This window comes from Tigriopus californicus, chromosome 7 (assembly GCF_007210705.1).
Source record: "Tigriopus californicus strain San Diego chromosome 7, Tcal_SD_v2.1, whole genome shotgun sequence".
Classification (NCBI taxonomy): Eukaryota; Metazoa; Arthropoda; class Copepoda; order Harpacticoida; family Harpacticidae; genus Tigriopus; species Tigriopus californicus.
Window position 1 is genome coordinate 6,312,641 of NC_081446.1, and position 25,477 is coordinate 6,338,117.

The 25,477-nt window shown below is 45.5% G+C and overlaps 3 protein-coding genes across 3 annotated transcripts; 2 read left to right on the forward strand and 1 right to left on the reverse strand.

Annotated features, from left to right (window-relative positions):
* Positions 1-1,187: 1,187 nt before the first annotated feature.
* Positions 1,188-10,297, reverse strand: LOC131882953 (stalled ribosome sensor GCN1-like). The gene is made up of 8 exons (XM_059230247.1): positions 9,799-10,297; positions 9,307-9,534; positions 8,903-9,242; positions 8,664-8,825; positions 8,311-8,592; positions 4,103-8,233; positions 3,846-4,032; positions 1,188-3,768 (listed from the first exon to the last, which is right to left on the reverse strand). Exons 1-8 carry the CDS (start codon positions 10,038-10,040, stop codon positions 1,262-1,264), a joined length of 8,079 nt encoding a protein of 2,692 aa, XP_059086230.1. The 5' UTR covers positions 10,041-10,297; the 3' UTR covers positions 1,188-1,261.
* A 2,576-nt stretch (positions 10,298-12,873) lies between these two features.
* On the forward strand, positions 12,874-17,794 carry LOC131883100 (uncharacterized). Its single transcript, XM_059230447.1, has 4 exons — positions 12,874-13,125; positions 15,266-15,409; positions 16,598-17,346; positions 17,418-17,794. Exons 2-4 carry the CDS (start codon positions 15,340-15,342, stop codon positions 17,667-17,669), a joined length of 1,071 nt encoding a protein of 356 aa, XP_059086430.1. The 5' UTR covers positions 12,874-13,125; positions 15,266-15,339; the 3' UTR covers positions 17,670-17,794.
* A 1,275-nt stretch (positions 17,795-19,069) lies between these two features.
* LOC131883099 (proteasome adapter and scaffold protein ECM29-like) lies at positions 19,070-25,228 on the forward strand. Its single transcript, XM_059230446.1, has 2 exons — positions 19,070-19,531; positions 19,768-25,228. The coding sequence occupies exons 1-2, from the start codon at positions 19,226-19,228 to the stop codon at positions 25,090-25,092; spliced, it is 5,631 nt and encodes a 1,876-aa protein (XP_059086429.1). The 5' UTR covers positions 19,070-19,225; the 3' UTR covers positions 25,093-25,228.
* The last annotated feature ends 249 nt before the right edge of the window (positions 25,229-25,477 follow it).

Genomic DNA, 25,477 nt, shown 5'->3' on the forward strand with positions numbered 1-25,477 from the left:
GTTTCTTGGATAATAGGGATGGTAACGAGGAACATGATTATGCCACTTATTCTCATTGCTAGTGTCACACACTGCTTACACTACATATGTAGAGATGGTCACCAAAGACAAACCCCGGAGTGTTAATAAGCAAAAACTGATTAGGGGAGCAGAACCATTGACAGAAATAAGTTATGGGGATCTCCGGCATTCATTCACCTGCAACCAGGAGTTGTTTCACTAATGGAATTCCTACTTCAAATGTAAATGTTTTTGTCGCTTTTTATTACAATTCCATGAAAATGCCATTGTCCCAGGAGTATTTTGATTCAAAACTCACCTCAATTAAAATCTCTTGTCTTGAACTGCTGGGATTCCAATCCCGGTAGCGGTAAGGAAGTCCGCAAAAAAAATAAAAAAAAAATATCTAAATGCAGCAGAAGTTATAACTGTTCAAACACCGATGGTCAAGCGATTTGGCCCAATATGGACATGGCCCTAGAACGGGTCATATTGATCCTGTGAGGCTGAAAATTTAGGCGGTGACTTGCTTTAACTTAGGCATAGAACATACGAAGTTTCATGAGATTCTTAGACCTAAGTGCTGTGAGGGTGTGTCCACTGGACGTGGAATGCCCCAGATTTGGATCATCAAAACTTTTCGGATCGACTTCAGGTTTCGAAAATTCAGTTCGGATCAGATTGAGTGACTCTTCCGGATCCAATGTACAGCTCTACTTCGTACTCCCAACCGTTTTTTCTGTTTCAACCAGACCACGCCAAAAGATATCTCTCAATCACTTCTGAAAATAATCGTAAGTGATCATTTAGAATGAAAAAAGCATTTCCATGTTTTGGACACTGGTTAATATCGGAATGTAGGTCGTTTGTGAACTTAGCGCGAAGAATCTATAAATTGTTAAATACCCTCATAACAATCGTCAACCACATCAAGGGACAAAAAAGGCACAATGGGTGGATAAATGTTTATCCGACTTCCTTTGATCACCAAGCACAACACATTGTGAGCACAACAACACATTGTGAGCACAACAACACATTGTGAGCACAACATCACATTGTGAGCACAACGGAAGTGACAGAAAGTAGAGGCGTCCCTGAGGACATAGACTACATGAGAACAAGATAAGTAATAACCAATTAACTGGTTGAATGAATTGCAGCGGCATCATGACCATGATCATCAATCTGTTCAAGGATTTTATTCATCACAATCTCTTTACACCTGGGCTGTTGTCCTCAATTGCAAATATTTTAATCCTCAACACAAGATGGTGGCGTCAATAACCTCCTCCTTGCCCTCAGGTTGACTGGCAACTTTGCCCAACACTTTTCCGATGACTTCATTCAATGAAACTTGTGCACCCGAATCGAGAACCTCCAAACACTTGGCCTTTCCTGCATTGCTCTTCCTCATTTTCATGACTGACACTAATGCGCTCTCACTCGACGATCGAACTGCCGAGTTCTTTTCTTTGGTTCCGTTCACTAAAGTGGGGAGCAAAGGCTTCAAGATATCCTTGGGCAAAATCTCAGGATGAGCCTTGGCCAGAAAATCGGCGACATTGGGCACGAGTTGTTTCACATCATTGCTGGCATGGTTCATGGCTCGACAGAAGGGCGAGATCAGGTCGGTAGGAATCGGCTGTCCAGACTTGAGACAAAAGTGAAACAAATACCCAATGGCACGGACGGCATTCTCGGCGATGGGAATCCGATCAGCGGACAAGTAACTCAGGATCACCTTTATCATTTTGGGAGCATTGGCCTCGGTATAAACCCGATCCGGCGCTACTTTCAGGGTAACATACAGAAGAATAGACCGACCATGGCGAAGGGTCCAATCCAGGGAGGAATCGTCCTTTAGAAGATTGTCCTCCACCACACTTTGAAGCTCATCGTTGGGCAACCAACGACAGAAGGCTCCCAGACAACCGGACGCACAAGTGCGTGTGACATCCTCGGGTTGAGCCAACATAGAGTTGAGGAGTTGCAGGATACCTTTGCGAATGGGAGGGCTCATCCTCTCGCCCGCGGGTTCAATGCAACCTCGAAGAGCCTGAATGTAAGTATCCCGTAAGGAGGCATCATCTGCGTTCTTGACTCCGTTTTGAAGTTCGTTGAAGATGGGATCGGGTCGCATATGAATGGTGATCAGGAAGCTCAGGGCAATGCCTGCTTTGAGTCTCACGGACCGGTTGGCATCATTCAAGGCTTTCATAAATGTGGTCTGAAGTTGTGGGAAAAAGGGCTTCAAGAGATCTTTGGCCTTATCCAGTAAGGAAGCCAGGGTATCCAAAACGGCCACTTTCACCGCAGCACTGAATCGATCGCCTAAGATACGGATCAAAGGACCTGTAATGTGAACCACAGAAGGCTTCAAGGCCTCGGGACTGGTCACTACAATCACTTCACCCAATCCCATAGAAGCTTGCTCTTTAAGCTCCGGAGAGCCGTTGAGGATGGATTCCCTAAAAATCGGTAGGACGGGTTGGATTCCCTTGGGGAGACAGAATCCAGCCAAAGTGGGCTTGTTTTTGTTATCCATGAGAGCAAATCGAACCGCTTGTCGAACGTCAGCCACATGCTTCGTCTGCTCATTGACATCCAAAGTCTTGACCACGGCCGAGAGGGCCAGCCAAGCTTGATTGAGAACCACTGAATCGTCTTCTGTGAACAAAAGGATCAAGGCTCGAATCAGCTGAGGCACGTATTGTGAATAGTCCACCTTGGTTTCACTGCAGAAGGCGTGCATAAGAGTGGCCGCACTGCGCTTGAGAGACAGATCCGTGGACTTGCAGCCACCTAGAAGCTCCTCCATAATTATGCTTACCCCCAAATCGGAATCTTCGTCGGAAATAGACAGAATCACGATTTGGGCGTAATCTTGCTCCCTCTGTTCATGGAGAGTCCCATAATTCTGCGCCATTGAACGAAGTAAGGCGGGCAGAATCCGGGAAAGGTGACGATGAAGAGCTTCTCCGGCCACAGGGGCTAAGTTTGCCAATGCCTTGGTGTTAACTGGCACAGCAATGAGTTGGGGCACAAGATAGGGGAGAACCGCCCGAGATTTGATGGCCATCACTTGTCTCAAGCCGTCTAAAGTGTTGTCATGGAGTTCAGGGTCGTCAAATTGCTCAAGCATCGGAGGCAGAATATCATCCAAGGCTCGATTTCCGACAGTGTTGTGGAGGCTGTCGAACGTTTTGGCAGCAGCCTCACGAACTTCCGGGAGGTCGTCACAGAGTGCCTTTCGCACGGTCGGGACAAGACTATCTACAAACGTTAGCACCATCTCTCTGGAGGTGGATACCATGATCTCTGAAAGTCCGACACAAACACCTTGTCGTTTGCCAGGTTCTTCAGAATCCAAGTTCCTCTCAAGTATGGGTATAATCTCGGGTAGAACTCTCTCGCCCAGCTTCTTGACCAGATCACCCAAGGTTCGGGCAGCAATCTGTCTCTTATCATATGAGTTGCTGGCCAACGAGTCCAAGAGTAAGTTGAACAATGTGGGCAGGATCTCTCGCAGTGTTTTGGGCGTGGTGCTTACAATGACCTTCCAGACATGAAGGGAGGCTTGCCGAACCATGAGAGCCACATCCGAACGCCCCATGTACAAGCCCGCCAGAACACGATTCCTTCTTTCTGGGCCCAGAATTTCGTTGATGATTTTCTGGGATTGCTCGGTTCCGAAATTGTCATCGTCTCCGGCCGTTTCGGTGCTCATCTTACCAGACACTCCAGAAATCTTGTACAAAAGGTCGCCTAAAAATATTGCATTGAAACATAAAAAAAATTCAAAGTCAATTCATGAAAGTTGGCTAGTAGGTAATTGCACGCACCTAGAAGTTGAACGGAGGAATACCGAATTCTCCAGTTATCATCGTGAAGACCCTCTTCAAGTTGAGGCAAGAGCAGCGTCACGGCCGAATCAGCATACAAGTTGACGATGCGCTGTCCAGCCTTATAAGCCGTTTCGCGCACGAACTCGTTTTCATCGGCAAGGGCCTTCAAAATCGGACTGATGATCTGTTTTGTGGAGATAGGAGAAAAATTATATGAGCACAAGCAATTCAAGTCAAATCAAAAAGTGACTTACCTCTCCGATATACTGCGTAAAGGCTTCGGGAAAAACAGTGGGCATGTAGATGAACATCATAATATATCCATCCTTTACGTGAGGAGCGATATCGATTCGAGCCGCAGTGGCAATGATGTCAGGCATCAAATCCTCCATCTTCTCTTTTCCTAGCCCACCCACCACTTCTGATAGACCCTGAGCAGCTCCAGAACGATCCACACTTGAGGTCTCACTCGTCAATGTGGACATGAGCCACGGTAGCAGTTCATCGAAGCTACTTTCGCCCATACCTTTGACCATGGCGCCCAAAGCCCGGGCAGAGACTGCACGCACTTCAGGCACAGGATCGAGCAATGAGTTCTTAAGACCAGGAATGATGCCTGGGAGGTAAGGACTCAGATCCTTTTGATCTGTTAGCGAGTACATGTTTCCGATGATTTGAGCAGCCATCTTTCTTGTCTCAGTGGATCGATCTTGAAAGGCTCTTTGCACCACGGGCATGATTAAAGCCAAGGACGGGGCATCAATGAAGTGCACGAATTTCGTATTCAGCAATGTCTGCAAGCAAGGTCCAGTCTTCTTGGCTGGATCCTGTAGGGCCCTCAGCAGGATGGGCACAATAGCTTGAATCTCAGGATTTCGGATTACCGATCCGATTTGCTTCAGAGCTTGGACGCCGGATTTCGTGACTAAATTGTGCGAGTCACTCAGCACTTCAATCAATCTGGGGACAATCTGAGGCAGGCACGAGGACAACTGCTTAGGAGCACAATACGCCATGGCACCCAGTAATTCGACTGAACCGGCTTTGGTCCGCCATTTGTCCTCTTGCAAAGCGTCCAATAAGGAGGGTAGTACGAGCTTGACACCATGAGGCGACAAATTTCTCATCACGGCTTTGGCCGTGTCATCGGCAGCGCGTCGAACATGGTCCACGGAGTCGCCAAAGCAAACCAGGAGATGCTTCAGGATGTGGACGATATAAGGCTCGAAGAAGCGTCCAAGCATGGTGCACAACATCTCGATGGCAAACAAGGCTCCCTCGCGGTGAGAGGAGCTTTTCTTGTTTTGTATGGCCTCGGTGAGTTTATTCATTATCTCAAGTTGTTTTAAAGATAGAATGCCTAAGCCTTTGACGAGACCGGCAATTCCGTAGGCGGCACCTTTTCGCTCGCCATAAGACACGTCTTCTCGGAGGAGAGTGTTTATCAGATTGGTGATGCACTCAGGAGCTTTTTCCTTGATGGCGGGGACCAACGGAGGTAAGCATTCGGCCACAGACATTTGAACTTGCTGCGAGGGTGTTTTCAGGGCCAAAATCAAATGGCTGACGATGGGCTTAACTTTGGGGTCGGTGGGTTCCAAATGTTTTGCCAAAAGACCCATGAGAATGACCACAGCTTGTCTCACGTCATCATATTGCTCGGAAGAGGGGGCCTTTTTCAAAAAGTCTTCGAACACAGGCAAAAGATGATCCACGGAGTCCTTGCCGTGGAGCTCAATGGTCTTCTTGGCCGCACTCAACATGTCGGAACGAACTTTCTCGTTTCTATCACCCAGAGCATCCGGAATTAAGAAGTTGATCAGATTTTTCACAATGCTCACGTCAAAAAATGGTGCAATTCGGGTCAGGGCAATGGCAATACCACTGCGGGGTTCCCAATGGTCCACAGGCTTTTGCACAATCCTCCCAAACTCGTCCACAATCGGAGGTGACATCTCGAGCTTGTCTTGGTAGGTATCAAGCAACATAGTTACAATAACCGCAGCGTCGCTCTCACCCTTCTCCATGAGTTTGGCCAAAGCTTCGGACGCAGAAGAGCGAACACAACTCACCGGGTGGGTAATGTTCTCGATTACTTGAGCCGAAAGATCCGAGTGAATCGTGAAATTCGCCACCTCCCACAACTCATCGGCCAATTGAACATTTTCGGTTACTGGATCAAATCGAGCGATCCATACGCGTTTCAAAATGTCTGAGTACAACCTGTCGTGGTTGGAAGGAAATGCAGTTACAATGGCTCGTAATCCTCGCAGACCGGAATCTCGGGCCGCTTCTTGTTCCATTTGAAGAGCTCCTAACAAGATTTGAATCTCCTCACTTGTGGGTTGGGCGCAACCTGGTTTGCCGGAAGCACATTGAGCCACTTCGATCAGACATTGTACCGCCACTTGCTGGGTTCGGCCGTCAGCCCCCGAAGCGATGATTTCCAACAATAGTTTCAACATTCCGCATCGAGGCAAATATTTCGGATGAAGATCGTCTGGTTCACAAGGGGAAGCTTCATCACCAACGCCTCGAAGTTCAGCGTGTTCAGACATGATAGCACATCCTTTGGCAACAAACTCCTCATCGGCCATATTCTTCTTGATGGCATATTCCATGAGGGGAAAAGCGAACGCAAAGGCCGGACACGTGAAAGGGCACGCATTGTCTTCTTCCACAGCCAGAGAAAGGACCGTGGACTCGCCAATTTGGGCCGTAACGGCTCGGGCCGACACGGCCACGTTCTCGGAGGCCAAACTATTGGGCAGAGGACAACTCGGATTCTTGATCTGAATGGTCAAGGCCACTATCACTTGGGCTAGGGTCTCATCTTCAGATTCGAACACGCCTCGGCGCAAGGCCAGAAGAACTTCACAAGCATCAGCTGCGATAATAGGCGATTTGAACGCAACAAAAAGCGAAGCCAGAAGAGGCGAAATGAACCCTGCAAAAGCCTTGGGATTGCTGGAAACGCATGTCTTCATGATGCACATGATGTAATCCACCGATTCCTTGAGGACATGCACTTCTTTCCGAATCTCGGCCTCTTTGTCCAAGTGGGTCTTCAAAGTGTCCTTTTGCTTCGAGGTCAATTTGGGGGCCACGTAGGTTCCTTCACGTTTGCGCTTCTCTTCAATTTCTTTGCGCAATGCTATTTCCTCGAGTTGCTCCTTGTATGAATAGGCCTTGTTTTCCCGTTTCACGTTCTTTGTGTCGTTATCAGCCAAGATGCTTTCCATAATTCTCTGATCAAAGAGTTCACCTTCCGGGGTCTTGAAGATCTCCAAATGTTCAACAGAAATGGACAAATCCGGGTTCTTAACTTTGAGTCCGAACGTTTTCACCAAGTCGGGAACAATTTGGTCGGGACAAGCCTTGATGAGCGAGGTGAACATGTTCTGGACCGATTCCACGTTCTTCCCGTCTAAGTAGTGAACCGAGAACAAGTCCAAGAGCGCTTGGAAATCCTTGACACATTGGGCTGGGGTCAAATGCAATTTTGGCACAAGATGAACCCATAAACCCGGGAACAATTCAAACACACCCGGATGATGAGCGGGTAGCAATAGACTTTGGGCCACGTCGAGCGCCTTATTCGGCTCGGCTTTCAGGTCACAACCACCAACGATGGACGTCAAGCACTCAATGATTGACTTAGGTTTGAAGCTGGATGTACCTTCTGCGCCGTCTTTGGCGCTGGAGCTATTGACCGGCACGATTTCCAGCCAACTTGTGATTTGATTTAGAAGTCCCGAGGCCAATTTATCTCCACCCAAACCGGCAAAGAGCTTCCGGCATTTGCTCTGAGCGTGACGTCTAGCCACTCCGGAGTTAGTCATCATGGCCAAGGCTAGGGCTCGGATCCACGGGATCTCCTTGCCCTCCATCTCCATGACCTTCTCGGAGAGGACAATCTGAGCTACATCGGCTAAGTTGTGCAACACATCTGCATTGGCGGAAAGGAGGAAGCGGTCATTGGTGAACAAGAGCTTATCATGATCGAGCAGCAACTTCCAGAACTCTTCAGTTTCAGGCGACTCACTGGCCCCACTCAAAATCTTGATCAAACAATTGGCAGCTTGGATGCCTTCGGCCAAGAGGTTGGTCTGTGCGGGTTGTTTTGCAGCCCCTTTGATCACTTTCATGAGGATTGGTTTGAGAGCGCTCACATTGGAGGCGCTCGAATTCTGTTGTTGGAGCCCTTGACTTAGGGTGTGCAAGTAAGAACATCGAACGCCTGTGGTCGATGATTTGAGCTCCAGACCTTTGGGAAACCAGTTGAAGAACGGCATCGGCACCTCGACCGGATATCTTGTCAACCATAAGGCAAGATTTTCCAAAGTAACGATCAATGTGCCATCATGAACCTCAGTTTCTAGAACCTGGAATGGTAAAGTAGGAATTAAATATTTTGCAGTCATCAATTGCGTTTCAAGGAAGAGATATTGGTCATTCTAACCTTAGTCAAAGATTCCACGGCAATTAGATAAGGGCGTTGAATATTTCCAGTGGACACGCCATTCTTCGATAAACCTCCAGCTGTTTCCAACAAACTGACTTTTTGCGAGTTCACGGTCAGTTTCCCTTCGGATCCACCCAGAACGGCAAATAAGGTTTGGAGCAATGTACTCAGAGCGTCCGCGTCCGTGATTCCTTGGGCGAGGCATTGGGTAGCAAAAGCGGCATCTTTCCGCGTGTCGTCATCTTTGGCGTGAAGATTGGTACCAAAGGGTTTTTGTAGCTGCAACAAGACAAGGCATCTATGTCATGAACATATGGTAGGAAAGTTTGTCGCACGGATCAATGCCTTACCTCCTTCACGTATTGGCTCAAATCAATATTGAGGCCTAAGAGAATGTAACCGACCGACTCGAGGACGATTTCGGGACTTCTCAACATAGCTTTTTGCATGGCGGGCAACAAGGTGCCTTGAAATTCTTCATGAGTCGTCAGTTTCAACAGCGGGGAGATATTCTGCAACACCAACGGCGGCTTTGTAGACTGAGACAACTCCGACACACACTCATGATCGTACGATCGGAAGCACTCACCTGCACTATTTTGGGATGAGCTTTGATTTTGACGCTCACCACCAATTTGACCAAGGCTTCAAGCAACCGAGGCTTAAGACGGACCACTGCGCCCGATTGACGTGCGTGGAGCCAACCGAGGGCATGCGAGCCCAAAACTAAAAGGCCGAGCGAGAGCTCAGCGGACGTCAACGCGGATTCCAGGTCCTTTTCGAGCAATGGAACGCCTTGCCAAGTTGACTCGAGGGTGTGCCGGGCAGATTGAGCCAACCGCTGACAACCCGAGCCTAAAATAATGACAAATAACCCGCTCTCGAGCGCTAAGAGTTGACGACCGCCGTCAGTGGCCAAATATCCGGATCTGAAGAAAGAATAAGTTCGTGAACAGCGGGTGGAATTTCAAATCGACCGACTAGCACACGCACGGGGATCCCCGGTGAATGGTTTCTAGCCATTTCAGGGCAAAGAGCGCAGTTTTGGCGCCACCAGTTGAGGGCGTAAGGGTGGCCCACGGTCCGGTGAGTTCGCTCAAGGTGGTCAACATGGCCGGACCCGCCACTTCCGGGTGCGAGCGCATCAGCACACGGGCCAGGTTCAGTGACCAATGCCGTGAAACTGAATCAGAGTAACGCGTTATCACCGTTGGTAGGATCCTGAAAAATGACTCTTCTAGTTAAACGATTCTAGTTGATCGATATGATTATCGATATCATCATCGACAGGCACTTGAAAGATGTGGGCAAAGTACCAGTTCCAAAGTTAAAGTATATATATATATATACATGAATGCTCAAGCTAATTTTCATTTCGAAGCATTGGATTGTCAACTTGCTTTGATAAGCTTGTTTCGACTGGACTGAGGGCTGAGACTCTGGGCAGGCCAGCCAATAATCTCCAATCCAACCTTGATTACTCACCGGCTCAGGGCCTTAACGGCGTTTTCGGGCACGCTGGCCACCACATCAGGGCGTTGCCAAGCCGCCAAGACCGATTCAAAGGCCGCTTGACGCTCACGTCGAGACTGGCCTTGGCCCAGATGTTGGACCAGCTTCTTTAAACGAGCCATGGCGTCCACGGGCTCAAGCGGCGTTTCAGGTTGACCCGGCGGCCCTGCCGTGGAATCCGCATGGGGCGAGGTGGGCGGATGTTCAGTTACCATGTTGCACCACGGCTGGCGATGATCAGGCCCGGATCAGGGCGACAAGCCCAAACCACGTGGGTGCTTTCGGTGCTTTCCCACGGCAATCCGTCTGAGTCGGTGGGCCAAATAGATGGATGGATCTCGATGATCTCTCAATCAGGTCTGGGCTGACGACGGTTCGAGATCAAAGCCGGAATGTTCGATCCCAAGGGCATGAACCACAATCCAAGGGGAGAGACCAACCTGGCAGGACTTGAGATGAATCAGGCGGGCTACGTAAGAAAACCACGGTCGGTCAATCTTGTTTGTAGAGTTGGATTCTAACCTATTTTTTACAGACAACCAATTCTGTTTTAAGAGGTTGCGCGAGTGATTTCTGTTATCGTTCCGAAGTATCCTTGTCTCGTTGGGATTAGGGTCCTGTATTCTAAAAACAGGGGACTAGTTGGGACCAAATACAACAAGTCCCCCAAGACGATGTCAGTTCATAGAAACATATGATTGGAAAGAAATGATCAAGATCAATTGTGGAAGAAGTAAATACTTTGGTCAATTGTATTACCAAAGAAAGTGAAAAATACACAAAGGCTGAATAACATACGTTGAAATCTTGTCAAAAAGCGTTAACAATATACATCAGAAGGATAGGGTGTGACGCAAAACCACCAGAAGCATCCAAAGTAACAAAGAAAATATTGAACCAAAGGAAACTTTGGATGAAAGAACATTTAGAGAGTTTTAAGTGACGTGTGATCACGCTTGGGTTTCTTGGTGGGGGAAAAATGATCTGTTTTGGGGCTGATGGACTCTTTTTTGATCCAATCAGGCAAAGCAAGATGGATTGAGATTGATGTATGATAGGTTAATTAGATAAAGGCTGCGCTACAAATTTTAAATCTATTTCCGTTTTTTCCAACCAGAGATTTATAATTTCCAGGAACAAAATATTACTAATGGAGCAAATTTCCCTAAGTATCTCAACTTTGAGAGCACCGCTCCAAATATGGAATATCCATCTAATGAGTATGAAAGGATAAGAGTTTTCTAATGATATATGAGCGTTTTGAGCTCCTTCATCACAAACAACTTGGGACAATAATTATTACTTCACGCTCAGGAATGATCTCACTTTCGCCAGTTTAAGCTCTTAAGGCAGCAACTTATGCTGTAATTTAAATGCTGCAAAGAAGCTTGGACTCAGCAAGTCTGAGCTCGAACCAGGATTTGCTAATTGGAAACCTGATACTCTACCAATACGGTGCCGCAGCTAGTAATTGTGGTCACATAGCATCCCCTCCCCATTATACAATTATGATTTTCCTCAGTGGAGGGATCGGATTCAATGGAAGTATAGTCAAATTATAGTAACTCAATTCACTCGCGCAACCTCTTAAACGGAATCGGTTGTCTGTAAAAATAGGTTAGAAGAGTTGGATCGAGTCAGCCGTTCGTTCGTTCGTTCGTTCCGTTGTCAAGCACACAAATCAAGCACGCACGCGGGGATTAGGCCATGATTAGGCTGGCCGAGAGAAGGGTTGCCAGAATTGGGCTGGAGACACTTACAACAAAAATGCCACCCAATGGACCATAATAAGTACCACAGGTGAGCCAAAGCCTTTCTATTAAACGACATATATGGGATACTCTTTGGGGTCATTTAACACACTCAAATCAAATTCGTCATTGCTTTTTGACAGACGGACACGTGTTGTAATTGCAATTAATAGGGCCGACCAAAACTTGCATGTAAAAATAGTTTTTTTGAACAGGAAATTTGCATTGAAAATCACCTGAATTTGCACAAACAATTGAAAATAACATGCCAAGACATAGGCTCTGACCAGTTCTGTTGGGCTGCAAGGGCTATTTTTGCCTTGAATATCAAGCAATAGACAATGAAAAGGAAAGTTCTGCTATTCAAACTTCCAGAAACAGAATTTGAACCCACTATACTTGGGGAGAAGATTCTTGCATTATTGTTTCTTCAACTGATTGGCTTGGCCAGTATCTTGCATACTAAAAATGAATATGAGTTCAGCAGCAGCACATTGATAATGTCAGAGTGCAGCCATTACACATCAACCATTTCATTTAGAGTAAGTTTCATTACATGTTAGATATAACATAACATTGTTTTCAGGCAATTATTTCCAATTCAGTGGTCATAGCCTGCCCATTTACTCACACTCCATAAAAACACAACAGAGCTACATTCCAACCTTTAGAATACTGTACCTCCAAAAATTTTAATGAGGAAAGAGATACATTGCAATTCGAAATGGATAGATGAAATATATACTATATGCAAGCTCTTTGTGATATATCTGCAACCTTATTTGACTTTTTGGACTTAACTTGATGAATGATTAAATGCCAAATTCTATTTGCATTTTCAATGGCTCCTCAAAAACCTCGACTTCTATTCTAGATAAATAAATTAATCTCGTAAAGCATATTTGTTATTGACATGAAATCTTCTTTAATTCATAAATGAATGGTGACATCGACGTAAAAGGCTGCCATTTTGGTCTGAAGGGGCACCCAAAGTTACCATTTGGCAACTATTCTTGTAGTCGGGGATTGAGATTGAGTTGCAAATTCAGCTGATTCACCAAATTAAGCCGCATGTGGATTTATAGGGATAGGGATAGGTCAGTGAAAGACCTAACCGATGGACAGGCAAAATTAGTAATTGGATTTGCTATCAATGAAAAGCTTTATTTGATGCTAATTATCATTAGACTTTAAGCACGTTTGTTATGAATGGCTGCGATACATCACAAAGGCACGCAACCCATGGGAGTCAAAATCTAAATTGACCTACCCAGGGTACGACGTTGTTTCATAGATGAATGAAGTAATATAGAAGAGCAAAAATCGTGTTTGGCTGTGTTATTTTGTGCAACTGATTCGGTTACTAGTATAGTGGACAGTGTAACTCCAGTCGATTGTAAAACCAGATACCATACCCTATCAGCCATTCAGCTGTCACCCATGCGCTCTGAAAACGAGTCCACCTGGATAGCTGTCATCCCACTCTCTAGGCTTTGCTTCCTCTATGGTTGATTTTCATGGGAAGCCTAGGTCGCCTAGGTGGTAAGTGGTAAGTTACGCATGTAAAAAATCAATTTGGAATGAATAATAGTCGAAGGAAATTTACATGCATTTATTCGCGTGGTTGAACGTTTGGTTGTCTTGGCATATCCCACATGTTAGAAAATATTAATGCTGAAATCTTGAATTATATTGTTCTAAAAAAATTCAATTTGACTGGAACAAAGCTTAAAGATATTTTCAAGGGATCAAAAAATAGTTTGTGATTTTGATCAAAATAGTTTTCTAAGTTATGAAAATCAGCTAAAAAAAGTACCCAAAAACAATAAAATAGGTTGGAAAAAGGTGCAATATAAATTGTAATTGGTTTTGTTATTCAAGTATTATGTTGGTTTTTGAGGTAAAAATGGTTTCATTATTATTTTTGACGATCTTCTTGCTCTTTATACATCAACGAAAAACTTAGTTTCAATGTAGGCGCATATTTATCTATGGGATAATCGTATTTTGAAGCATTCTAGTTTCATGGTCCAGGACAAAGTAGATAATGGCCTTTAAAATTCTTGAGTGAAAATCTAAGGCAATTTGATGCAAAAAAATACGTTATGATTCATAGAAAAAGTGCCTATCAATGTCAATCAACACATGCCATCTTTGGAAGAGATGATCAAAATGAAGGAATTTGTTGAAAATTGAAACATAACAAAAACGAGATGAACATAAATGCCAGCGCTTTTTAGTGACAAATTATTTGTAAAAAACATCACATTTAATGTAATGTAAAGGGTGGAAAGAAATTAACGGCAGCTTCTTGTGCCTTGTTAAAATCCTTCCCAGTCCTCAAATTTTCATCAAAAGGGCCCATTTTGATTCTGACATCTAGACTGTGCTTACTTGCATTTTGGAACATTGTTTAGGTGATAAACGGTGGGTGGGTTGTCTATTGCTTTTAGTCTAAAATAAGATCATTTGTAGTATGAACCACTGTATGTGTTAAACACTTCTTCTTTATGAAAGCGTGGGGTTCCATGTCAAATGAATCATTGAGCGGGGAAAAATATTGTCAGACAAAGTAGCCCTGAATTTCTTTCCATCCAGGATTTCTTCCAAATTATTCCCTAAATATGATGAAAACCCTTCAATTTCCCCAAATATTCTCGGTATTAGGTTGATTTAAGCTTGATATTCGTGAAAACTTGTTTCGGCCTCGAAATGATCAAAATAGCTTATAACTTAATTTAGCCTAAAAAATGATCTTTCCGACAACCAATAATCAAACTATGGCGTTCCTATCCAACTAATCAATCAATCACTGTCTTATTAATTTCAAAATTGGATTCCCAAGTCACTAAGACTAAAACCACCTAAAAAGTTGCATTTTAAATATTGCTAGGTCGACAAATGCTAAAAAAATAAAATCATGATATCCTTAAAATTTGATACCTGTCTGGCAATTTTTTTTCCAAGTTATTTAGACCACTTTAATGTCCCTGAGTTTTCCCGTACGAAAATACACCCACCAAGTGCTGAGAGAGTTCTCATTCTGGGCGAAGTCCAAACCTTAACTCCGATATAAAAGGGTTTGAAGAATAAGTTTCTGTTTTTTAAGTCCGCATGTCCTAGACGTTATGTAGTGGGGGCATATTTTCCTGAATGAGAAAATAGTAATTCAGACAGGGCACTCACTAAACGTTCTTTCAATAGCTAGGCTTCCTAGGCTACACGAAATATGGTTTACGTTTTGCACTCAGAGGGCACTTTGTGAGTTAACCTTTAGCAAATATTAGTGCCCTGTACTAGAATCTAAATTAGTACCTAAATACAGGGCCCTAGCAAATGTAGAGCCAATTGGGCCGATTCCTCTCTTTTTGAATTATATTGCGTTTTAGTTGTTTTTGGCTAATAATATCCAAATATTATTTTTTATTTGTGACTCAGGACGCATAATGCCCAGGAAAGAAATTAGGTTGATGGCCTGTCACGAGTAGTTTATTTAGCAATTTGCCTCGCCCCTTCCCAATCTAAGGACTACACAAAAAAGTGGCCGTATCAAATATTACTGTAGACTCTTCATTTGGACCCCTCGCCAATGTCAGCTGATGTCACTAGATGTAAACAGTTTCATGTCTTCTTCTCCTTGATTGTACAGGGCTCTTGTTAAGAGTCTCTAACCTGCAACCCTTTTTCAGGCGGCACTCATCAATTGTCAAAACAAGCCTCCGATCTGTCTTCGCACTTAAAGTATATTAACCCCACGCGAACCATGTCTCAAAGTACAATGCAGTCTCAACCAGTCCCTTCACAGGCGGTGGTTCTAACCCGACGAAGTCCAAGTAAGTAGGACCCATTCTCCCAGCCCAGAACCTACCCATGGCCAGATCATCAAGCAGGAAATATCAATCTAGCATCCTTTGTCGTTCTATGATCATTGAAAATTTTCGAAGTACATCTTTCCGGTATCCATAGAGCTATGCGGAATGTAAAACTGACTTACAAGTACAGTTTATATTTGGATATGTTTGACTTAATTGTTTTGACCTAAATAAAACAAAACTTAAAAAAAAACACATTCAAACAACCAAACTTAATAACAAGAAAAGTTCAAGTATTTGCCATCCTACTAAAACATAATAACTGTAATGAGACTCTTTCTTTTCGTGGTTTTAACATTCCTTTACAAAAAGTACAATTCTACTGACCTATACATTTCAGCTAATATAACAGTGTTCCCTATGACATTGGCAAACATGAAATTGATGAAAACAGAATTCAAGCTATTTCTGGATCGTATTCGCCATTCTTTACTTCAGTTTATGAGTTAGATCTTAAAAAGATGAAGTCAATAATTTTTTTATGTTTGTATTAAATCAGAGTACTGAGAAAACCTTAATAGTTTTCTACTTTCATTAGTAATACTGCAAAAGTCCCATCAGAGTGACAAATGAGGTCATTTCTGTTTTTGTTTGTTTGTTTGTTACAAAGTCAGATGGCAGCTCTCTCGATCGGCCTGCCATCTGATTTTGGGTGTCCCAATTGAGGGATATTCGCGCTTCGTTGTCACAGCGATGTTTATTACTACCTCACCCTAGGGAATGACCGCAGATTCACCCATTGAAGCTGTTTTAGCAGCCACTCATGCTGTAATTAAAATACCCCAAAGAAGCTTGGACTTGGCTAGCCTGTGATCGAAGTAGGATTCGCATGTTGGAGAGCGGATGCTCAACCAATTCCGTACCCCAGCAGGTCTTTTCTGTTACTGATATCTTGTCTAAAATGCATTACTTCTGCTACTGGAAAAATAAGACCATTGTGTATTCGGTCTCTTCTTGGCCGGAGCAAATTCCCGAGCAAAGATCAAATTTCAAGTCCTTGTTTGCTACAACAAATAAAGGCTGCTTATGGTGTTTTTTTTTAATATTTTTAGCTCCATTCTCTCTGAAGTATGTACAATTATGAAATGTTGCGTGGCAGCAATGCCTCTCCATCTCTGCCTGTCTGACGAGTTTTCTTTTTGCTCACAGATCAGTCCCAACACTGCTCCATTTGTAGGCAAATCTTTCGTCAAAAACTTGAAAAGCACGTCCAATCGGGTGCGTGTGAGCGGTATTTCTGCCGCGTGGATAATCATGAGCATCAACGCGTGGATCAAACCTTCGAGACCTTAGCAGCGGCTAAGCTCTGGATTGTGCAGGAACAACTGGATAAAACCCTGGTCATTGTATCTAGTAGCGGCGAGACCATCGCTTATCGTTGCCGATTCTATAGCAAACCCTCGTCCAAAGCTGATCCTATGCGAAATGACCCTGAAAAGGGCTCACTTAAAAAGAAAACGGCTAGCTTCCCTGTGCCTGATTTGGGATGTCGAGCTGTGATCCGCGTGGATCGGGTCCGTGTGTGTCAATGTTCCCCAGAGGCAGTGAGCCAAGGCACCATCTGTCAGAATAGCGACTCACTAATCCGGTTACGGGGTTGTCTGAGCCACTCACATCCGACAGAAAATCAGTTCCTACGAATGTCAAAGGTTTGCCAAGACTACTTGGTGTCCTTGCTCAAGCTGGGCATGGACAAGCGCTCCATTTTACGGGTGTATTTTCAATCTGGTTTGGCGCAGGAGCAAGACCTTAAATGCATCACCACTCAAGACCTAAGAAATTTGGAACGCAAGTTTATTAAGAAGAAGACCACCTCGCAAAATTCTACCAAGGTTGAGGACGAAGTTGACCTGAATGCCAGCAACATTTGTGGTCAGGCCCGAAATGACGCTAAAAAGGTGATGATTGCAGGTGTAAGTGCTTGAATGGGGAAATTTCATATTTAACTGAAATATGTTTATGATTTCAGGAGTTTCAACGAAGAGCTCAAGCGCAAATTGATGAATTACGGGCTCATTTGTTCGACTCGAGTGTGGCTTATCAATCCAGAATTAGTTTGTTAGAGAAATTGGAGGTCCTAAATTCTGAGACACGATTAGAGAAATCCGTGTTTGCCCAAGACAAAAGGCATGTCGAAAGAGACCGGGAAGAGTGCCGGGGACGGTTGCTGACGCTTAACCAAGACGAACCGATCTTAACTAAAAAAATAAAGATGTCTTAATGAATTCAATATGAACATTACTTGCAAGTTTGGAAAAAAAATTTTTTTTTTTGGAGAAGTGTCTTGTGATTACGAATTGCGATTGTTACCCGAACCTCCATTAAAAGTGCTTAATTCAGAAGTCACCATGGCGTGTTCTCCACTCAAAGGAATTATTCATTCTGAAGTAGGTAGTGGAAAACTTTAAGCATCATGTCATTTTGTGGTTTTTGATACTTCTTTTCGAAATTTCTCACGGCCAGAAAGGGAGATGAATGGTTTATGCAACTCATGAGTATGACCTGGAAAATTCATCTCATATTTTTTATTGGACATATCAATTTCTGAACATGTTTTTAATGTTTCAGGCGTATACAAAAAGTACAATTTCCTTCATTCCGATCATTTATTCTCTGTTGTAATTTCAGGATGCTTCAAATATGAGAACGAACTTAGAAGTAGGAGACGGTAGTGCCACTCCTTATGTATAAGAACAGCATAAATTTTTTTTCAGAGATAATGTGATCTCAATTGATCATATCTTTTCAAAAAAACGTGATGAAAATGAGGAGTGTCTAAAATTATAGGAATATAAAAGTTCCAACTCGTTTAATTATTTTGAACCCAAGGAGCAATAAGTTTCTGAGAAACAATAATCAGCATTTTTTGTCTCGTAAAAGCAACAAAATACGTGCATAATTAAACGAGTTGGAACTTTTATATTCTTATAATTTTAGACACTCCTCATTTTCATCTCGTTTTTTTGAAAATATATGATCAATTGAGATCACATTATCTCTCAACAAATTTTATGCTGTTCTTATACATAAGGAGTGGCACTTAACATATCATTGACCAGACTTGATATCAAGAAAGTGTTTGCGGGCTCAAAGAAAAAATAGCATTGCCCCATATGTCAACATTTCAGCCACTTAAAAGGCTCTGGATTTCTAATTCTTGGTCCAGCTTCTCTTTTCAGTCTGTTTGCTTTTCATTGGGTAATTTGGAATGATTTGCTTCATTTCATTTGTTTTAACCCATTTGAAATTTGGTTTCCCATCAGCCGGACCGAGGACTCTGTGGTCGATGTTTGAGAATCAGCTGTTGATCAGCTGTGGCGTGAACGTGGAAGGTGACTAGAGTAGAAGGAGTTTCAGTGGACGATGCTTACAAATGTTGATGATGCCTCTGATTTTAGAGTGATGGATAACAGGGTTCTGGTGTGGTGGCTCATCGATATGGCCAGCAGAAATGCATGGTTTGGGGTCAGCTGAATATCAAATACCTTCGTGAATGCACTATTTTGTAGTATCATGCACCTCTTGTCACATGCTTGTCACATGCTTGTGCTGCATGTCCGATTTGGATTCCTCATTCCCCGTGCCAGAATTGGTCAACTTGAAGACTGCTGTCCATGAACCACAACATCCGTCAGCCTCTTCAAGTCATCTTCGATCATCATCTTATATAAAAGTCAGGGGAAGCCATCCGACACGCCCCGATCATGTTCACCGGTGCCCGTCACTAGATCACACTCGTCCTTGTCCCGCCCAACTGCGTCTTGTTGTAGCGTGAGCATGACTTCTCCGCCGAGTGCCATGTCGGTCAGTCCGTGGACGGAGGCCTCCTCAGCCTCGGCTTTGACGGCTCAGGATGAGTTGGCCTTGTTGGACCGGGTGTTGATGCGCTTGGCCTCGGCTGATTCGGATCAAGCCTTGAGCTTGGCCGTGCAAAAGTTCTTGCCACCGTCACTGCTGAAATTGAGCTCGAGTGCGGAGGGCGTGCGAAAGAAGGTCATGGAGTTGTTGGTGCACATCAACAAGCGTGTCAAAAATAACGCCAACATTCAATTGCCCATGGACACACTCCTCGTCCAATATCAGGTAGATATCATGACTCGTCATTGATTGCTCCACCCACCCGTACCATGCCTCCTCCCCCTAGACCTGACTCGGCCCACCAAAACACGAGCTCCTTTGCTCAGACCTTGGGGCCCATTTGGGCCCACAGAGATTGGGTGGCCATTTAGAGGGATAGATTGGCGCTAATCTCGTGCCTTTGACAATGATGCCGGTTCCTGATTGATGGGCTGACGTGTCAATATTGATTTGTATTGCAGGATCCGTCGGCCACGTCGTTCGTGACCAATTTCACCGTGATTTACATTAAGATGGGCTTTCCTCGCGCTCCGCCCGTCCAGCAGGTGCAATGGGTGGGGCCGCTCTTGGCCGCTCTGGCGGACAAACCCGAGTCCCATCGAGACTCGCTCCTCTTGATGTTGATCCCCGTGTTGGGCGAGATCAAGGTCTCGGATGATCCTGCCCAGCAGAAAACTGCCTTGGGTTTACATGAGAAGCCGCAAGTGCGGAAATTGCTTGTCGATTTCTTGGCCGATTATCTCTTGTTGCCCTATGGGTCTCATCCGAGTCTGAAACCGGCCGAGGAGCCGGGCCAAGAGCCCATTCCCTTAGCTGTGCCCGCCGGTTTGAGTGAAGCGTCCTGGAAACGCGTGGCCAGTGAAGCCCTGGTCCCATCCGAGATCCTGGAGAAGAACAAAGTGCAGGTGCTGAAGTTTCTGGGCTTAGGCATCTTTGACGAGGCCGATATCGCGTTGCATTTTGTGATTGGCTTGGCTGATACCCGCCATAGCGTGACAGCTCAGGCGGATACTAATATGCGAAAGCTGGGCAGCTTTTTGGATTGGAATGACCCGGGTGTGGTGAGTCGACTGTATGCCCTCTTCCTGGGCACGTTAATGATCAAGGATAAGCCCCCGATCAAGCCTGAGCATCGCCGGATGCCGGCCAACACGCGGATCCGACTCAAACTCATGCCTTTCCTGCTCAAATCGAGGGAAGCCGCCATTCAATTCCCGGCCTGCATTCAAGTCACCTTTGACCTGCTCTTTGGCACCACCGGCAATTCCAACCCCAAACTCAAAATGTCGGCCGTGTCGTTCATCCACCACATCATCTACCATTGCCCTAGTCAACGCTTGAGCGCCATGGGGGCCGTTCTTTTGTCGGCCTTGACCCGACTCGTCAACGAGCCCGAGAGCGAGGCCAAACTTCGGGCCTCTTGCTACGTGGCCATCGGAAAGTTGGGTTTGAAAGTCCCCCAATTAGTCAACAAGGATGCCACCATGATTCAGACCTTCTTCGAGGCCATTTCCAAAGAAGATAAAGAGACCCAAATGTCGGTGCAAGAAGCCATGGCCCTAATGGCCCCAAGTTTCAGACAGATGGAGAAATCGAATCTTAAATTCGTGGAAGCCCTACTCGCCACTTACATCGAGAAAGAGGAGCCTCAGGTTCGCTTAGTTTCCGTCCAATATGCCGGGGAAGTGTTTCGTTTCGTTCATGTGCCCTCCCGGTACATTCTGTTGCTGGGTGCGGGTGATATCAAAGAGAATGTGGTGAAAGAGGCTCGCAATCACCTCTACCAACCACTGCATAAATTCCATCAGATGGAGGAAGCCCGCTTTAAACGACCCGGGGATGTCCAGTTGAACAGCTCGGAAATCCTGCCTGAATTTCGACCCATGCTTCAATATGTCATTGATAAGGCGGCCATAAGAATAAAAACCAAACAGAAATTCGTAATCGGTGACAAAGTTCTAGCCTTCAACCCTGTAGTGTATACTGAAATGGTCAAGTTCTTGCGCTTGTGTTTGCTGAATAGTGCGGGGACCATCCCGCCGCGGGATTTCTTGTCTCAACCCAGACTCTACGCCCCCAAAATTTCCAAGTTTGTTGCCAACGATCACGAGAAAGGGCACAATCACATCCTAAAGTTCGTGGACTTTAGTGAAAAGCTGCTATCGGCTGTGAAGAACTTGGAAAGTGTGCAAAGTCTTCTGCAAATTGTGGGTTGCACCTTCCCCATGACGGCACAGAGATTTGCCGGTAGAGTGGGGTGGATCAAAGGACTCTTGGATAACACACGGGATGATGTGCGGGAAAATGTGGCCGAACTCTACGCCATCATTGTGGCCGAATTAGAAGATGAGCTTTTCGAAAAAGCCATGGGCGATCTAACCCGAGGCTTCAAAGAAAAGTCCCTCGAATATCAACATGGCGTGATTATGGCACTAGGGTTCAGCTTCGGCCGTCGATTCCTGCGCTTAAAGGCCCGGAGCGCCCCAACGACGATTGATGAGAGAAATTGGGTTATCTACGCCAGCAGTGTGCAATTGATATTGGCGCAATTGGGAACAAACTCGCATACCCTCATGACCATAAGTGCGTGCACCGCCCTGATCGAATTGGGACGTTGTGGACCGTTACCACTCGAGGATGAAGGGAATGAAGGCAAGGATATAAAAAGCAAACTGGCCGTGGTGAAGCGGCTTCTTACTATTTTGAAGACCGGGAAAAATTCGATGAGGGTTCGAGAGCGAGCTGCCTTGGCTCTAGGCTTCCTGTGCGTGGGCGATCCAAGATTTCCGTATCAGCGATTGATCCTCGAAGAGTTCCTGGAATTAGCCTCAGAAGTCAAAGACATCGAATTGCACTTCACGATGGGAGAAGCCATTGTTTATGCCGCCTTTGGCAGTCACTCGCCCAGTGCGCGAGATTATTGGCTGATCTCCGAAGAGGATTTCACTCCGCCTTTGGATCAAGACAAATCGCCCGATGAATTGGTTACTTGGTTGCTCTCTCAGCTCTGTGGGAAATATATCCAGAGCACCCATCCTAATGTCAAGCAGAGCGCTTGTTTGTGGTTGTTGGCGTTGCTTAAACATGGGGAGACACTCCAAGTCGTCCGTGATCGATTGCTCGACATTCAAAGCGCATTCATGACCGTGTTGGGCGATAACAACGAAATGATTCAGGATGCAGCATCCAAAGGATTGGGACTAGTCTACGATTGTTCAAGTGAGGGCCAAAAAGAGGAAATGGTGAAAGGGCTCCTACAGACACTCACTGAAGGTAAACGAGAGGTACAGAAAGTGGGCGAAGACACCAAAATCTTCGAAGAGGGCCAACTCGGTAAGACCCCAACCGGGGGGAACCTCTCCACCTACAAAGAGCTGTGTTCTCTCGCCTCGGACCTGAATCAACCTGATTTGGTGTACAAGTTCATGAACCTGGCCAATCACAATGCCATGTGGAATTCGAAGAAAGGCGCGGCTTTTGGGTTTTCTAACATCGCAGCCAAAGCCGGAGAACAGTTGGAACAACATCTTCCCAAAATCATCCCCAAGTTGTATCGCTACCAATTTGATCCAAACCCCAAGATCCAGGAGTCCATGACCTCCATTTGGCATGCTCTCGTTCCCGAGACCAATAAGACTGTAGACAAGTATCTGTCCCAAATCGTTCGGGAAATTTCGGATAATCTAGAGAACAAATTGTGGCGGGTTCGTGAGTCATGTTGCAATGCAATTCAAGATCTCTTGCGAGGTCGAGGCCTAGACGGTGCGATGGAGCATTTGCCCAATCTTTGGCTGCGAACTTTCCGAGTCATGGATGATATCAAAGAATCAGTGCGATTATCCGCCACCAAAGCAGCCGGCTCTTTGTCAAGGATTTCCATCAAGATGTGCGATATCGACCAAGGGGCCAAAGGGGGAGAGGAGGCCGTCAAAGTCGTCATTCCTCCTCTATTAGAAAAAGGCCTGACTTCTTCGGTGAGTGAAGTCCGATCCATCTCGATTGCCACGATCATGAAGATCACGAAGAGTGCGGGAGTTCTCCTCAAGCCCCATCTAAGCATTCTGATCCCGGCCTTGTTGCATGCCACTTCCGAGCTAGAGGGCAAGGAACTGAATTATTTGAGTGTCCGATTGGCCAACGATGTATCGGTGCAAGAAAAACTGGACATGGCTCGAATTGCCTCGGCCAAGTCTTCGCCCATGATGGATTGTGTCAACCAGGTACTTCAATACGTGGACACTGATATTCTTGAGCAGCTCGTGCCCAAAGTTGTAGACTTGATCAAAAGCAACACGGGCATTGGTGCCAAAGGTTGCACGGCCCACTTTGTGGTGGTTCTTTGCCATCATTGCCCATTAGACCTTCAGCCTTACTCCGGCAAAATATTGGCGGCGTTTGTATCTGGCCTGAGCGATCGGACACCGGCTGTCCGTAAGACCTATGCCAGTGCTATCGGTCATCTGATGAAAACGGCCAAAGATAGCTCCATGGAGAAGCTTTTCGCCAAACTGCGCACTTGGTACATGGAGAAAACAGACGAGGCCACTCGCTGGGCCGTGGCCTATACCTACGAGGCCATCAACCAACAAAATGCCGACAAGATGAAGACCCATGCCGCTCAAGCCTTACCCATAGTGTTTTTGGCCATGCACGAAGAGAAGCGGGCCGACAATGAGAACGAAGAACTGTTGCAGATCTTTGAGGAAGTCTGGTTGGATTGTACTCCGGGCACTGAAGCGGGAATTCGAATCTACTTGAAGGAAATCATGTCCATCCTGAGTCTGGCCATTGAGTCCCAGCAATGGAAAGTCAAGGCGCAGACTGCTAGGGCCATCAGTACGATTGCCAAGAAGCTCGGCTCATCTCTTCCGACTGAGCAAACTCAAGAGTTCTTGATTCTTTTGCTAAATGCCCTGTCGGGACGAACCTGGGATGGAAAAGAGACTCTCTTGGTGGCCTTAGCCGATGTCTGTGAGAAGAACTCTGAGGCAGCCAAGACCGTCTTCGATGACCCGAGCAATGAGATAACCGTGGATAATCTCATGAGTTGCGTCCTCCGGGAATGCAAGAAAGATAAAGTTTTCTATAAAATTGTGGCCTTGGAATCTGCAGGTCGAATCATCGATGCCTTTCAAACTAAACACTTCAAGGAATTATACGATATCGTGTTCCCGATCATCAAAAAAGAAGATGAAGTTCAAAAGAACGAGAATGGAGGTGAATCAGTAGCGGGTCAAAAGAATGAAGATCAAGATAAGGAAAAGGAAGAAATCCACGAAACCGAGGAAATGCTGGAATTACGCCATGCCATTTATGTATCCATTGGATCAGCATGGCCTTCAGATCCCGAGTTTCAATCTCGTCACTTGGTCGAGCTCTTGATATCGTGCCGAAATCGAATCCAGAGCACCATTCGCAAGAACATGTTGGCAATCGTCAAGTGCTTGAATTCGGTGATCGACCGTTGGCATCAAGGAGACACCCCCGATATCCAAGACCAAGTGTTTGTCGAACTCGGCAAGATCCTCTCTGGCGCCCTGGTGATCCCCAAAAGCAAACAACTCCGATGGGAAGCCCTGGATTTGCTCGATAAGGGCATTGCTTTGCTGACGGAACGCAACTGTCCAGAAATAAATGGGTCATTCCGAGAGGAGATCGCCAAGAGCCTGGATGATGTCATCAAAGACGTGAGTTCAGATGCCGCCACTAAAACGAAGGCCCGTGAGCTTCGGAAACTCCTCACGGCGATTGCCCCCGAACCGCCGACCAAGATGGACGAGACTTAAAACAATTTGCATCTTCTTTTCCACCCAAAAAAAGACGTTGTTATTCATCCAGTAATCTTGACTCATTCATACCTTGGGTTTCCGTTTAATGTCTAATGAATACAATATCAAATACACGCATCCTAAGACACTAAAACTTGTTGACGAGAAATCGACGATTTTGGGCCCCTGTTCTTGCCCTCCCTAATTCATGACGTAGAGAATGACGGATGTTTGTTTGCATTCCTACTTCTTCATTCAGTCAGTCAGTGATTGAATATGCAAATCATGAACGTGCATGCCCGCCGTCACATATTGTATCGAGTCAAGGAGCCCATGGACAGGTAGTCACGAGACTTGCAAGCTGATGTGTCGGTGGATTGAGAAAAATGTTCCGAAAATAACC

Excerpts from the sequence above, each read along its gene's own strand:
- LOC131882953 (XM_059230247.1), bottom strand. The coding sequence starts at position 10,040 with ATGGTAACTGAACATCCGCCCACCTCGCCCCATGCGGATTCCACGGCA. Across the intron at positions 9,243-9,306 it reads ACCATTCACCGGGGATCCCC|ATCCGGATATTTGGCCACTG; the intron begins GTGCGTGTGCTA and ends TTCTTTCTTCAG. Across the intron at positions 4,033-4,102 it reads TTACGCAGTATATCGGAGAG|ATCATCAGTCCGATTTTGAA; the intron begins GTAAGTCACTTT and ends TCCACAAAACAG.
- LOC131883100 (XM_059230447.1), top strand. The coding sequence starts at position 15,340 with ATGTCTCAAAGTACAATGCAGTCTCAACCAGTCCCTTCACAGGCGGTG. Across the intron at positions 15,410-16,597 it reads TCTAACCCGACGAAGTCCAA|ATCAGTCCCAACACTGCTCC; the intron begins GTAAGTAGGACC and ends TTTTGCTCACAG. Across the intron at positions 17,347-17,417 it reads CCCGAAATGACGCTAAAAAG|GAGTTTCAACGAAGAGCTCA; the intron begins GTGATGATTGCA and ends TTATGATTTCAG.
- LOC131883099 (XM_059230446.1), top strand. The coding sequence starts at position 19,226 with ATGACTTCTCCGCCGAGTGCCATGTCGGTCAGTCCGTGGACGGAGGCC. Across the intron at positions 19,532-19,767 it reads CACTCCTCGTCCAATATCAG|GATCCGTCGGCCACGTCGTT; the intron begins GTAGATATCATG and ends TTTGTATTGCAG.